Source organism: Anastrepha ludens, chromosome 2, assembly GCF_028408465.1.
Source record: "Anastrepha ludens isolate Willacy chromosome 2, idAnaLude1.1, whole genome shotgun sequence".
NCBI lineage: Eukaryota > Metazoa > Arthropoda > Insecta > Diptera > Tephritidae > Anastrepha > Anastrepha ludens.
Window position 1 is genome coordinate 110,768,519 of NC_071498.1, and position 16,379 is coordinate 110,784,897.

At 35.2% G+C, this 16,379-nt stretch overlaps 1 protein-coding gene across 8 annotated transcripts in view; it reads right to left on the reverse strand.

The window, feature by feature from the left end:
* Positions 1-4,128: 4,128 nt before the first annotated feature.
* LOC128855093 (E3 ubiquitin-protein ligase SH3RF1) overlaps positions 4,129-16,379 on the reverse strand; it is a 95,095-nt gene continuing 82,844 nt past the window's right edge. For 7 of the 8 annotated variants that reach the window (XM_054089713.1, XM_054089712.1, XM_054089710.1 and 4 more), the window contains exons 6-7: positions 7,865-8,476; positions 4,129-7,804 (exon numbers count right to left, since the gene is read on the reverse strand). In XM_054089713.1, the coding sequence (XP_053945688.1) occupies positions 6,495-7,804; positions 7,865-8,476 (1,922 nt within the window). In that variant the 3' untranslated portion in view covers positions 4,129-6,494. The remainder of the gene's footprint in view (positions 7,805-7,864; positions 8,477-16,379) is intronic. The other variant, XM_054089714.1, reaches the window with a different exon arrangement.

Genomic DNA, 16,379 nt, shown 5'->3' on the forward strand with positions numbered 1-16,379 from the left:
TGTTAAGTACATCATTCATAATTATTGTAAGTTATTGTTGTTGCAGTTGTTGCTCTGGATCATGCTTCCTGCGCATTTAATGCACATTATTCCAAAGAAACATTTTTCTAAAACATCCAATTATCGAATTTACCACGACGGGAGGTCTGCTGTTGCCTTCAGATTTTTTAGTAGAAAAGCAAAAATAGAGAAAATTGCAGAGAAGAGAATACAAATATTTTTAATTACAAAAACAAAAAAAAACTTGTTTTAAGATATTAAAAAAATAAAAATTGTAGAAGCTATTTTAATTGGATTTTTTAAGTTAAATGGTTTAATTGTTGCAATACACAAAATTAATTCGTTCTAAGTTGAGCAAGCGAATAATTATTTATTATTTTCATTTTATTATTATTATTTGATATAAAGTCTCTACAGACACATACATATTTTATATATATCATACATATATACATACATACATATATAAAATCTAGAAAATTTCTTCTAACGATCAGCACTTAAAAGCCGAATCTAATATTTAATTTTCTTTAGGATTATTGGCTGTATGTGGAATGTACGTTAGATCCTCTTTAGGAGAGAAATTGGTGGCAATAACTTTTAAATCAAAAATAGTATTTCGTACAGGAACTAGAATTAGGTGTTACCAAAATTAAGAAATCATATACGAATTTAACAAATAATAAAAACAAATTTATTTATATTTATTGAAACAATAAGGTTAGGTTAGGTTATGGTGGTAGTCGGTCTGCACGACCAACTCACTTAGACCTTACAGGTCCGTTGTGATACCACTGTGCTACACGGGAACCTCATTTATCTTCCTTCGTGGAACCATTTCGTGGCTCTTATGAAGCGTAGTATTGATGCCAACCCCACGCCAGACAGTTCTGTAAAACAATAAAGTTCTAAATATTTATCGCTTGGTATCTTTAGTGAGCCATATCTCATGTTGAATACATTCCTTTGGGCCATATTGTAGGGTGATTTTAAGGTGATTGTGGGTGATTCATGGTAGCCTGAGATATCACTTAAACAAAATTGGTCTCTCTATGACCATCATCTATCGATTTTGTGAAAAGGGCACTGAAAATTCTTTGTCAATGCCCTGCACTGGGCAGAAAAAGGCTACAAAAAGGCTGGTGCCGATTCCAGCACTTTTATGCTGGCAGATCAATCGTCGAAAATGTTGAAAAAAATCATAGAAATCGTCGAGTCAAACCAGCTTATGAGCATTACATTGCACAGCAATTGAAGATTTGTCAGATCAAAGATAATATGCTTCGACACTCATAGAGCAAAAACCAATTCAAAAGGTGATAAGAGGTCGTAAATTGTGATGGATCAGGCACACTCTTAGAAAAGACAGCGAAAGCATAAGGAAAACAACGTTCAAACGGAACCCTAAATGGCACAGACGACCCGGTCGTCCACGAAATATCTGGAGGCGTTCTAACCTTCGTGATTTAGAAGCAGTTAACCAAAGGTGGGATTTCGCAAAGAGAACAGCAGTTAATAGAATAAGATAAATGTTTTGTTGAAACCCTATGTTCCCAAGTGGGATAATAAAGGAATAAAAAAAAAAGTTTTTCAATAGTAGCACTTGCACAATAATTTCCTGCTAGTACGACGGGTTTCAACATGGCTGTCGATTTATGGTATTTCGTGAAAGGTAGTTGTGCCAGAAACGATCGTTGCTGTGCATCAACTGATAACGCAATATCATTCTGTGACATATCGCAAGATAGAGGCATCTTTGGACATTAAAAATAAATAAATAATTGGCGCGTACACTTCTGTTAGGTGTTTGGCCGAGCTCCTCCTCCTACCTATTTGTGGTGTGCGTCTTGATGTTGTTCCACAAATGGAGGGACCTACAGTTTCAAGCCGACTCCGAACGGCAGATATTTTTAAGAGGAGCTTTTTCATGGCAGAAATACACTCGGAGGTTTGCCATTGCCTGCCGAGGGGCGACCGCTATTAGAAAAATGTTTTTATTAATTTTGCTTTCACCGAGATTCGAACCAATGAATTCCGAATGGTAATCACGCACCGATCCATTCGGCTACGGCGGCCTTGGACATTAGCTACCTTCAATATTACATGAACACTTGGTCGTCATGAAGTTTTGTTCTCGTTGGATACTGCATAATTTGACTATTACCTAAAAAAGGACTCACTTCGATTGGTGTAAAGAAATATTGAAGAAATTCCGTGGCGGTGGTTCAAAGTAGGTTTATGACATCGTAACAGGTATCGAATCTTGGATCTGTGCATATGCGCAATCGACAGTATGGATGCTCCAAGACGAATTTAATCCAACAAAATTTGTTCGTGGAAGAAGAAACTCAAAGTGAATGAGCGCTTGTTTCGGAAGTGCTCCGAAAATCTGTTTATATCACAACTGTACCACTAGAGAAACTTGAAATAGTAAATTCTGAGAGCTACACAACCATTTGTTAAGCAAAATGTTTCAGATAATTAAGGAAAACCTACCGCCTAAGACGAATCATACTTCAGGGGTTATATACCTTGTGTGGGACTAAAAAATCGAAAATTTGTTTATGGCATATTCTAAAAGTAAGTACATCATCTTAAAAATGTAAATTCAAAAAATCATAAAGATCGGAGCACTAGAGCGAAAATTACAGACCGTGGAAGCGCGAGAACTTTCTTGCAACGAGAAGTGCATGCAAAACTTTAGACGCGATTATCTCGAAGTCGTGTTTTTTGAAAATTACTGTCGCGGTGATCATTATTTATCAAAAACTATTTGACCGATTTGCATAAACTTTTTTCTTAACTATTCGAAGTTACAACCTCATGAATCTGAACGGTTCACTTTTTATAAATATTTGCATAAATCGCTGGAATTAATTTTTTTTTTAATTTTTCAACCCCTCAAAAATCGTTTTTTTTTTTGGTGCAAAGCGGTTTTCTTATCGAGAAAAAATATTTTTGGGTAAATAAACCGTTCAGATTCACTACCAAATAATCATTTAATTTTTTTTGATTTCAGTTGAGCTGCTCATGCGCTACCGTGATCACCGCAAGCCTCTTCTAAAAAGCGGCGTTTCGGGGGTGGGGCGATATCAGCAATAAATAATAAAATTTTTTAAAATAAAAATATTCTTCGAGAATTACCCTTCAGTATGATATATGCCTCATTTGAATAAAAGTTCTAAAACATATTTAAAACAAATTATGACAATCGTCCATTTTTTCGGGCTCACAAGGCATATAACCCCTTCACCAAGCCAATGCGAGCTCTCACGTGTAAGCTCACACAAGACCGTTTTTGAGCACTCAAAAGATCGTATTAATGAGTAATTCATCTTACAGCTCTGATTTGGTGCCTAATGATTACTTTTTGTTCAATTTTTTCATGTCAACACCTGAAAAAGCTGTTGAAGTTTTTAAGCAGCTCGTTTTGGAGGTATCCACTTCTGAGTTTCAATCAAGTAAAATGGCAAAGAAACAGTGAGTCATTTGAGGCACATTAAAGGATAACGTCTCACGAAGTACTCGACAATTAAAAAAACTAGCTATGAATTCATAGGCACCTGGTCAGTTTTTCTGGTTTTGGGAGTTTGTAAGTTGAAAAGCTTGCAACGAGAACAGTAAGAAGACATAGGATCGGCAAAATTAAAAGATAACGGACGAATTTTGTTTGCACTATTTCAGAGGGAGGTACAATCAAAATAGATTTCGGAAAGTCATAACCCTCCCTAAGGATAAACTGAAAATGTTCAGGTCATTGCAGATTACGCAATCATCTCCACAAAATTTTTACGTGATCCACTGACTCTTGTCGTTTTTGCAGCCAATCACCGGAAACTCCTTCAATGAGACGCTATAGCGCGCAGAAGTTTGAGACATTTCAGCCAATTGCAGCCAGAAGCAAAGGGTATACGCTCAGCCTAACCCAGTTCTATCTTAAGTTCAACAAGGAAACTGGGTTTGGAAGAGGTACAGTGATGAGTAAAGAGCACAGAAGAGCATTACATCTATCTATCTAAATCAAGGTCCATGGACCTTTGAAATTTTGGAAATCATTTCATGCAAACTAAGCTAAAAATTTGAAAATAATTTTTTTTAATAAAATAAAAAAAATAAAAACAGAATTAATTCGTATGAATTTTTTTTATTATTATTATTATTTCAATTTGCATTATATTCTAATATTATTTAATCATATTTTTCTTTTAATATAGTACATGATTGCATAAAGAAAATAGCATAAAGAATTAATAATATAATAATAATCATAAAGGTAGCTTTGCATATGGAGTTGCACGATGCCTTTGCCAAAATAAAGAAGTAAAAAGTTTTGTATGCTACTATGATCAAATTGAAAGGTGAATAGTTTTTTTTTCTTTATTTTAAAATATTTTTTTATTCTTGAAAAGTCATTTTGCTCGCCGCTTACAAAATAAGCGTCCTACAAAAAACCAAAAACCAAATAATAAACACTTGTGTCAAAGTTGTTTCCAATTGCCGAAACATTTGCTAAACTCGGCAGTTCACGTCGCAATTTGCGAGACTCCTTTTATATGCCTTTTTTGTGGCATTTGCGCTACCTTATTGAATAATTAGAAGCCACATTGGGGCTGAATGAAGTCTTCGCGGCCGACGTTCCTACAACAGTCGGTTCTACGTTACCAGAACGACCCGGATTTAAGCTGCAATTAGTGGTACCGTAGCCATAACGCCATAGCCGTAAGTTATGCCATAGCCACAACATTACAGCAATTGTCGATTAGACATTCCGTAACCATAAACAGCTGATATTGAAGTAAAATTAATGAAAACATTTGCATTTTGCGATAAAAATATGAATAATTCTCTGCTAAGTCAAGTAATTTTTCGTCGTTGGTTTCTAATATTCAAATTTGTATCGCAAATATTCAAACAAATGTTAAGTATTTCACAGCTGCTTACGCTTCAATAGATATCTACGGCTACGGTTATGGTTATGGCGTTATGGTGCGGCACTTATAATCGTTCGCAGTGATGCCCATATGTTTGATCAGATCAACTGATTGATATGGCTACGGTTATGGCTACGGTACGACACCACTAATTGCAGTTTTATATCCGACCAAGAATTGTCACTGCAGCAGCATTCTCCGTGCATGCGTGGGGAATGTCTATGCTGCTAGAACAACAACTACATCGTTACGAATCGAATTGTTGACCAGGTAAGCATGAACATTAAATAATAAACTTAAAAAAAAATATTTCTTCAAACCAATATCGCCGCGAAGTTTGTTTGTTTGGAAAGTCAGCTTTCAATTTGATCACAATATTAGATCGGATAGAGAAACTTTGGCATGCAACGGTGTTAATATCGCGTCACATTTGGGATTTACAGTCGAGTGGAAAGGAGTGTATACCTTTAAGGTTCGATAGCTACAGTTCTGCGTGTGTTTACTATGTTGGTGTTCACACTAGACTAATTCGCAAATCAGCAGTTTAATGGCAAATACTTGTAATTCTAGTATTTTTATAATCAATACACACAATACTCGTACACACGCCCTTACTTTATTACTGCTAAATTTTACTTTATATGTATAGGTAGAACAATTGTAAATCAGCTGTTTACAACAGCATTTAGTGCTACTATTGTTCTTAACATTTCACTTTTTCGACAAACTTTAGTGTTTAAGCTATGTTTTGCTTTTTGTTTTTTATTTTTTAGAAAAATACTTAATTTTTTATGTAGATATTAAACCTATACATCCCAATATTGCTGTTGTTTTCTTTTTTTTTTTACTTTATTCTAAAGAGGAGCATTCTCATGTTAAGTACTGCCATACAAGACTTATTTTTGTTAGACTCTAATGGTTTTATTTTTTAGAAAATGTCTTGAACAGCGTGATATGTTACATTTATCGTTTACTAATATCGTTTGTGTATTTTACACTTTTATAGGGATGCTTACTACGCATTTGTAATTATTTCAGCAATCGATTAAAGCAACTCATTCGAAATAAAGATAAATGCCGCTTAACCGCTATACGATCCCATCGTGGGCGCAGCAGGAAGAGCATGCAGAAACATATTAACACTTTTGAAAAATGAAAATAAATCTAAATAATTGTATACATACATATGTATGCAAATACTTGGTATAACTACGGGTCCACTGTTCGCAAAAACTTTCGTTATCCTACATGTGGGACTTTTTTACAATGCCCGAAAATTAAATTAATCACATAATTAAAGAAGGAAAATCAAAAACAATACATACATACATACCTACATATACTTGTATATATGTAAATATAGTATATAATAAATTGGAATGCAGTAAAATATGCAGGTAAGTAAAAAACTAGGCTCCCTTCCTTCACTCTATCTCTACAAGCGCACTGCAAGCTGGGGCTCTAAGAGACTGGGGCACACATCCACTACCAACCACACCACTACTCCAAACACTCTGCTACATTTTGCTAACAACAACAAGCAGAACAACTATAGGTAGGCAATTAAACTTGCGTCACGCACTGTGCATATTTGTCCAGTTCGCCACGCAACACCTTCACACGATCTGTCTCCTCGCGCAGCAGCCGCATCAGTTCGTCGATGGTACGCTGTTGTGACACCACAGTCAACTCCAATTTGCCAACACGCCGCTCCAGCTCGCCTATGCGCGTATTATCACCGCCCGTTGGCGCTGCAGTGTTGCTGGTCCGTTGATAATAATGGCTATTAGCACCTATTGAATTTTGGCTAGACGCCGCCGCCGTCGTCGCCGCTGACACCACAGAGCCAGCAACTAGTGTGGATGAGCTCGCCGCCGCACCATTAGAACTTGGCTCATTATTGGCCACTGGTGCTGGTGAAGCGTTACTCTTCATTGCTGTCGTGCGCGCACTGCTACTGCCGCTACTTTCCGCTAGCGAAGGTGACATACTGCGATTACGTATCGAAAGGCTGTTTGGTCGCGTGCGCACATCATCGGTGACAGTGGTGTTATTGGTGGCATGTGTAGCGTTCGCAAGCGTCGATGAGTCAGTTGTAAATTTATTGCTCATACTTTTGGTCATGATGTCAGCAATAGTGTTGGAATTAAGTTCTTTCTTCAATATTTGTTGGCTATTTTCGACAGTCATCGATTGCTGCATTATACTCGACGAAACCGAGGAGGTCTGTACTTTTGTGGTAGTGGTGGAGCTGCTGCTACTACTGTGAGTACTGCTGCTGCTTGTAGTTGTGTGGTTGCTGCTAGTCAATTTGGCATCGTCGCCCAGTAGTCGTGATGTACGATCGGCCACCGAGGTGTTGCCTTGTGAGCGCGGCTCCACACTGGGCGATGTCTTCTTCTTGACTTGTGATGCTTTCAGTTCCTCCATCCACGGCGCCTTCTTCTTCTCCCATTCGCGTGGCTTCGGTTTTGCCAATTGCTCCTCGCCGGTCGAATTATCATCGGATGATAGCAGTTTACTTTCATCTTGTGAAAGTTCACTACTCGATGCAGCGCCACCGCTGCTGCTGCCATTGAGGTAAATCGTATCGTTATTGTTGCTTTCACCAATTATGTTAATAGCCGCCGAGGGTGGACGGCGTTTCGGCGCTTTAACACGTCCAGCACGCATGTCTGTCAGTATGGAGGCGCGTTCTAGATGATCGAAATCGGAGTCCTCCACCGCTATGGTGGCGGCGCGACGCATCACAACTCCATCACCCTGACTACTCTTGCTAGCGCACATGCCATCAGCGAAGTCCTGTGATGCAGCTGTGGCAAGTTTGCTGTCGGTGCTTTTCGTCTTTTGCTTCCCGAAGCCAAAGAGGTTGCCTGTGGGAAGATAGCAAATACAAATATTACGTTGTTTATTTCATTAACACAACTACTTACTTGCAACTCCTGAAACGCTCGACGGTTTTTTCGTCGTCACGGTGGGCTTCTTCGTCAGCACCGGCGGTGGCGTCTTCGTCTTCTCGTCCAGACTCTCCAAGCTCTTGCGCAACTCATTGGCAACTGCGGCTGAGCTGGACGACATGCTGGTTGTTGTTGTGGTCGTTGTTGTAATATTACCGTTATTGGTCAATACCGCCTTCGTCTCTTGCAAATGTTGTTGTTGTTGTTGCTGCTGTAACTGTTGCTTCTTCAATGCCAAACGATTGCTTGCATCCGCCGCATTCGCTGCCAAATCTAGATTTTTATTCTCCAACGATTTGCGTTGTGCAGCAACATTGCCGCTCTGTAAGCCTGTTTCAGAGAGTATATCGTTGAGTGAATCATATGAGCTGAAACTGTCCTTACGGTTAGAGCTTTGCGTCGACGAATTACTGCCAGACTTCTTGACGAACACTTTCGATGTAGCAGCTGTGGTGTGCGCCGCCGATGTGGCTGCCGAACCAATGGCTGATCTCAGATGGGCTGTGTTGGCGGCAACGGTGGCAGCAGTAGCATTAGATGCTTTGGCAGTACGTTGGGAATGTGGTTGTGAGTCGCTCAGTGATGTGACTACAGGGAGGAGAGAGAGAGTATAAAATAGTAGAAAGCATTAATTAGCAATGCAAAAGAATCATAGAGAAAAGTGAGCAATTAACGAACGGTAGAGTAAAATACTTTTAGCTAAGAAAAAATGTATAAACAAGTACTGTAGGTACATGGCAGCAAGGAGAAATGCTAACAAACAACAAACTGCAACAATTTCAAACGAATCAACGTTGCCGGCAAAGCACTAATACATGTTTAGTTTAAACAAAAAAACAAAAATACATTTTGAATAGAAAATGAATCAGCAACGAAGGCAGTTCAAACAAAATTGACTATTAATAAACCTATTTTTTTACTTTTGTTTTTGTATCTTATTTTTTGCGATAAATTAACAATTCGTAAGCAATTCGTAGTACAATGGGAATATCATATACAGTTGTGTGCTAAATTAAAGCAACATGGAAAAATTGGGTATTATACAAAACGAAATTCAAAAGTAAGTTTTAAAATTAGCTGTACTACAAAAAAAGTAGGATTTACTAAAAGCACGATTTTTCAAGTATATATACAAATAAATAATATTAAAAATGCAGTTTAAAACAAAATGCGATAAATCAGTTATGTTAACGTTTCAAATATTTGAAAATATTTATAATTATTTATTTATATATTTACATACGTTTTTTTTGTGCCTATATCTCTATTAAAATGAAATAAGAAAACGTTTAAAAATTATAAATAAAAATTAATAATTGGCGCTTACACCCTTTTTGGGTGTTTGGCCGAGCTCCTCCCCCTATTTGTGACGTGGTCTTGATGTTGTTCCACAAATGGAGGCAACCGAAAATGTTTTTTATGAGTGGATTCCTCATGGCAGAATACATTCGGAGGTTTGCCATTGCCTATCGAGGGTGACCGCTATTAGGAAAAAACTTTTCTATCATTACTTTAACTAATAACACCCAAAAGGACAGTGTGTTTTGGCTTTTTCCCCATCACAGTTGATGAAGCAACCGACTGAAGAGTTCTTCATGAAAAGCTTTTCCAGCAGAAAATGCCAGAAGCGGACATAATTATAGAGACCAATTTTAGCTTAATATATTTTGGCACTCTTTGCCATTTGATGTAGGAGGTCACCCAGTATGCGATTTTTAGACTAAAAATAAAAAGTTTCAGAAAGTAAAAAATTGCAGAAAGAAAAAAGTGGCAGAAATTGAATAAAATCTTTCTTAAATTCTTTATACCTTCCAATTTCCAAATTTTATCTTCAAATATTTTTTTTTTATTTTCATCCGCCATCCATTGGATCCATCATTTTGAAATTTGAAAATCTGATGTGAGATTTGTATTCAGCGAACGCAAGAGCTCCCTTAACAAATCTCATGCATTCTTAGAAACTTTTTCTATTTAAAAAATATTTCACATGAAATTTTAATCTGCACCAAAATTTGCAATTAAGAGTAGATAAAAAGTCATAAATCTTGAGTCCTCTTAGAACGCCGCTTGGCAAACTCTTGTTGGAAGAGTGGGGAGTCTTTTACTGACAAATATCGTTGCACTTTTTTTAATGTACCTACCTACAGAGTTCATACTACAACAAAAACCATCTAATGCATAGTTTCAAAATTTGTAGTAAATTTTTCAAAATGTCATCATTACTTTCAACCTTTTAACCAGAATTTTTAAAATTTGTAGAATTTTTAAAATTTGTAGAATTTTTAAAATTTGTAGAATTTTTACGGTTATGCAGTTTTATAGTCCATTGAATTTTATTAACAAAACGCAAGTTTCAGATGGCTACCACAAAATACCGTTGCTTTTTGGCATTTTTTTCGTTGATGATGCGAGGCTTTTTTTATCGTATAAAAAAGGTGTGACACCTCAGCGAAAAAAATGTCAAAAAACAACGAGAATTTCGGACCACTTAAAACTTGCATTTTTTTATACTAAAATTTAAATGGGCTATGAAACGGCGGACTCAGAAAAATTCTAAAAACTATTGATAAACGCTGAATTTTTGTTGAAATTTGTACAAAGTTTGAAACTTTGCGTTATATGGTTTTTGTTGTAACATATTTTTTTATGGTAGTGTGTTTATAATTTTGTAATGAGAAGAAATCGTGGGGCTACGAATTAATAGTGGTTAGGGCAAGTGTAGGTTATTTCAGTTCAGAGTTTCCTTTCAGCTTTCAAATCACAGTTCGATGTCGTCTCTATCGATGGATGTTTGGACTGCTCAGCAACTTATTAAAAGTAGAACGATTTCTCTTCAGAATCATAAAGAAATAAATAAAATCTATCGCAAATATAGTTGATCTCTATAAAACTAAATTTGGAAAATTTGTCTATATTTTGAGACGTTATAATCGTCCAGCAGATGCCAAAATCAAAATTTCCAAAAAACATTTGTTTTTTGCTCAAAAGATGATCTAATACCTTTAAAATGGGGGTTACGGTGGAAAAAAACGCTGTACTTTTTCTCTAGTTTGGCGCAACTTATAAAACTTTATAATTTACGCGCGTTACTCAATCGTGTCATGTAACTGGCAACTATGAGTTGGCATCAGTGACTAAATAATAAACAACATGCCACTAAAACAACACAGCTGCCCCTATTAGAAACCCATTTTTGAGGGCATTTCAAAATAAAATACTTTTTAGGACTTAAGAAAACAAGAGAAACGTACGAAAAAATTACAAAGCACAAAACACAAATTAAAAAAAATAATTATAAAAGTGCTAAAAGGGATTTAAGAAAAAAATTACAAAAAAAGAATTGCCAAAATAAAACCAATAAGGCCAAAAAAGCAAATTACGAAAAAAAAGTCAAAAACAAAAAAAAACTTATTACAAAAAATAACAACAATACAAATTTCCAAAAAAAAAAAAAAAAAAAAAAAAAAAAAAAAAAAAAAAAAAAAAAAAAAAAAAAATCACAAAATCACAAAACAACAACAAAAGAACAACAAAAGAACAACAAAAATAATTACAAAAAGAACAATTTACACAAGCAAAACAAGTTACAAAAAGGTTAAAAAGGATTAAAGAAAAACACAAACAGGAGAAAAAACTACTCAAAATAAATAATTCCAAAAAAAAAAAAATTTTAAAAGGATTAAAGAAAAACAAAAGCAAAAAAATACTTAAAAACAAAGAAATTACAAAAAAAAAACAAAGAAAAACAAATTACAAATAAACTCTAAAAGAGTTCAAAAGGACTCAAGAAAAAAAAACAAATTCCAAAAACAAAAAAAAATTAGAAAAATGTTCAAAAGGATTAAACAAAAACAAATTACATTAAAACAGTAAACCACAAAAACAGGTGTTAAAAAGAATTTAAAAAAACTAAAACAAAAAAATAGAACAAAAATTACAAAAACAACAAAAAAGTGTTAAAAAGAATTACAGAAAAAAAGATACAAATAACAAAAACAAAACGAGTTCCACAAAAACAAATTACAAAAAAGCATTAAAAATTACAAATAAATTAGAAAGTAGTTAAAAACAAAATAAATTACACTAAACAGAACAAATTACAGAAGAAAAACAACTCACAGAAAGAAAAAAAACCAAACCAAATACAAAACAAAAATTACAAAAAAAATATTAAAAACAAAATACAAAAGTTTTAAAAAGGATTAAAAATATTTCACTTTAAAAAACTCTATACAGAAATTTTCAACATTCAATAAATCTATTGAACTTTTTTTCCAAATTTTTTTCAGTTTACTTGTTATTATACTCAAGCCTACAAATAAACTAATTAACTAGGAAACATTAACGACAATGTCCAAAATACTTAGATCACTTGACGTGGAATCACTCATATACAACATCTTTGCTTCCACTCAATAATACCAAAAACTTCAGTACTTTTCACATCTTTTTCCCATTTCACACTCGATATCTTAATGGTACACCGCTTGTAATTTAATTTTTTAGGCAGAGCGACTATTAATCAAATTAAAATTATATTAAGTGGAGTTTAAAGTTCATGCCTTGCATTGGGTGATACTATACACCGATTTACCGGTCACATTAGAAGTAAAAAAGTTTTCTGACAGTTTTGTGATAGGTGAAGTTTCCGAAATGGAGTTAAAAAAGGGAACATTTTATGCATTGTTCTATACCACAATGAGCAAGGCGAAAAGTTGTGGGAGGCGGTAAAAAAGTGTGCTTTTTATGTATCTAATTCAGTTTGGAATGCAACAGCAAAGCGTTCTGGTAATATGCACATCCAAAATAATGTACGCTCGCTAGACCAATCGTTAGAAATATTAAGGAAATCAAGGAAATCGTGACGACGCGCCGAAACGTGAGTATTTATACCATTGCCCTTGAATTTAAGGTTATTCAAAAACTGTTTGGAGGGAAAATATAAATATATGAATTTCATCGTCGAAGTAAAAAGACAAATCGTAGACAACTTTCTACATCACCAAATGTAATTTTATTTGATTAGATTAATGGCAGTCCTGCCTAAAGCAAAATAAACTATAATCGTGGAATATAAGATATAAGATCTCTATTCCGATTTTTTTTTTTTTGTGTATTTTTCCCTCCAAAAACCAAAAGAGTGCCATGCATTAGATCACTTATAATTCCAATATTTCTATTGCAAATAAGACATAACTGGTAAAACAATTAATCAACAATAATTCGTACAACAATTAATCACTTAACAACATAAAAGATTTATAAGGTTTAAGTTTAAATGGATGTTCAAGATACCGAGAGTCCACTGTTTGTCTAAAAAAAATATGCAGAAGTGTGTGTGCGTATGTATTTTCATGAAACTCTTAAGGCCGGCGGGCCAATTAGATGTCCTAAATTCAGTAGTTTTCGCGAAGCGTTGTAGGATGAGAAAAAAAACAATTAGCCAAACGAAGTTTTGGGGATAGTTTAATATATATTTGAACTAAAAAAAAAAATTTGTACAATCTCCAACAATATATTGTAAGCCGAGTTATCAATAGATTCCCAGAGCGCCTTGCCACTGAAGTATCCAACTTCTGTACAAGATACAACTTGCAATTTTCATCTGAAAACAAAAAAAAAAAAAAGATTATTAATTTTGATGTAATTATCTTCGATGTGAACTAAGAAAATTGGGAGAAACACGTAAAATTCGAATTTTTGGGGAAGGTATATTAGAAAAAAAAGTGGTTTTTCAAGGAAAAAAACTCTTCAACTGGGTAAAAAAGTCGCTTAAACAAAGTTTTTGGATGTTTTTTTTAGTTCACATAGAAGAGAAAACAATACTGAAGATAACGCATTTTGAATGAAATGGATAGCTCGTTTAGTTTTTTTGCAATCGTGTACATAAATTAGGTAAAATCGTGAAAATGAAAAGCCGAGAAAACGCGCTTCAAAGTCAATGGTCAATGGGCGGAGCACTACAACAATAAGCGCACGGTTGCTCGACGCCGCACTACGCTCGGCTCTGTAGCTCTGAAAATACTTGGAATTTAACCCTGAAAATTTGTGTCTCATGTTCTTGAATATCTAAGCTATTGATTTCAGGAAAAAAAATCGATTTTTTTGACCTTTTAATTGGTCCGCCGGCCTTAAGCGGTTGCTAATTCTTTTTATGACACAACAGTAAGTGAAAATAATGAAAAATAAATATGGACTGAAACTTCCACCGCCAGCAATACTGATGGCAATAATTTGTACTATGTACTTAAGAATATTTACATATAACTATCTACATATACCTATATGTATGTATGGATGTATATCACCAAATGGACGCGAGGTGGGCTAGGTAAACCGAGATGTAAATATAAAAGTTAAGACTACTACTAAGTTAACCAGTTGCAAAGTAAATAAACAACAAAATAAAGCAAATATGAAAACACAGATATGCAAAGCAATATATGGATACAGTGTGGCTCAAAAGTTGAAAGCCACGTTACGTTCGTAGAAAAAGTTTTAATAACCTCTGAAATTTATGTCAAATTTATGTTCAACCAATTGTTTGTTTGGTTGCATAGCATCTGTGACTACAATCAGAGAAGAATTTACAGAAAATTGGAGAGATTAGGTTGAAGATTAATAAAGGGTTGATCAGATTGAAGGTACTTTTTCCAATACGGTTTTTTGGCAGATCACACGTGACTACTGTTAAACTAAATACATACTCTTTTTTCAGTATTCATTGACTTTTCATCATGGAAAGACATACGCCTCAACAACGTTCACAAATCGTACAATTGTATTACAAAAATCGACGCTCTGTGAAAAAAGTGTTCATCGCGCGTTCACGCCAACTTATGGTGCGATGAGGGCCATTTTCAGCTTAATGTCTACGTCAATAAGCTAAATTGACGTAATTGGGTTGAACAGCAACACGCAGCCATTAAAAGACTTTTTGGTGCCGGAAATTAAAGCCCGTAATATCCACAACATTTGGTTCCAACAAGACGGCACTACTTGCCATACAGCCCGTAAAACAATGGATTTACTTCGTTGTTGTTTCGATGAGCAATTTATCTCTCGTCTCGGTCCAGTGGTTTGACCACCTTTGGACTTTTATTTGTGGGGGTATGTAAATTCTAAACCAATTTCGATTGAGGCATTGGAAGCCAAAATTACTAAAGTTATTCATGAGATACCGACCGAAGTCCCCCAGTGAGTCTTTCAAAATTAGTGTCTCCGGATGGCCGGATCACGGCGCAGTTACGGTCAACATTTGAAACACTAAACCAATAAAGATTACCCAATGAATTTGATGAATCGTTGTTTTATTTCAATTTAAAATCTAATATCTTTAAATTGATCACCCTTTATAATATGTGATAACTGGGTAATATCTGATGTCAGATTGTGATGCAGCACCACGAGCATATCTCTCAGTGGAAGATCCCGAAAAACATTGAAAGAAAAGAAAACTTATTCACGACAGACCAAGGCTGATCGATTACAAAAGTTGGCCGTCCGAACCAAAATTGTGAGAGTAACTTCGGGTGCGACTTCATCGGGGACTCGGCAGAAAAATTCTCCCGCTCGTCCAATTAGTCGTTCAGACGACAAAGAATTAACTTGAGGATTGGTTGCGTTGACTTTTTCCTCATATCACCAACACAATCTCAGATTTGCCTAAAAAAAAAAACCGCTGTCAGATACCCTATTCTGTCAGCAACTCAGCTGATTCCTTCGTATTCGCTGAGAGCCGGTTAACGGTCTAATGTTGGCCACACCTTCTGTATTATTTTTACTGTACGACAGATCATCGAAAAATACGACCAACGGCCATTGAAATTTATGGAACAAAATAAGCACCGTTGTAAAAATATAGTTTTTTTTGTAAAACTAAATACGAGTTTCAACATAATTTGGTGTGAAAAAATTTTGTAGCTGTTACCTTCGAAGTTCTACTGTGACATAAACTATAAAACGTCATCCTGCGGTTAAAAATCAAAGATTTCACGAAAAAAAAAATTATTTTAAGAATTTCAGAGCAAAAACCTGTTGCTTGGACAGCTAAAAACACCTGCATTCTTAATGAGAGCAAAAAGTAAGGTTATAAGATGCTATGGTACTCCTAGACCTATGCATGTTGCCTACACCCTTTTGGGTATTTGGCCGAGCTCCTAATCCTATTTATGGTGCGCGTGTCGATGTCTTCATAAAGTCTAATTAGGAAAAATATCTCGAATATAAATTGTTGTCGTTTATGGAAGAGGAAACATCTTTATATAATCTTTGAATTGGACAATAAGAGATCATACTCGGCACGCCAAGCCGGAACTTTTTAAGACGTTATAATATTAAAGTTCTGAAGGGGCTACCATCAAGTCGACATGTTAATATTTCTGAGCATTGTTAGAAAAAAAGTGTTGGACGAACTGAAATCCTGACAATATTTCTGAATTAAAGTAATTTAATTGATGAGTGCAAAGGAATGACCCAAATAATGGCTGAA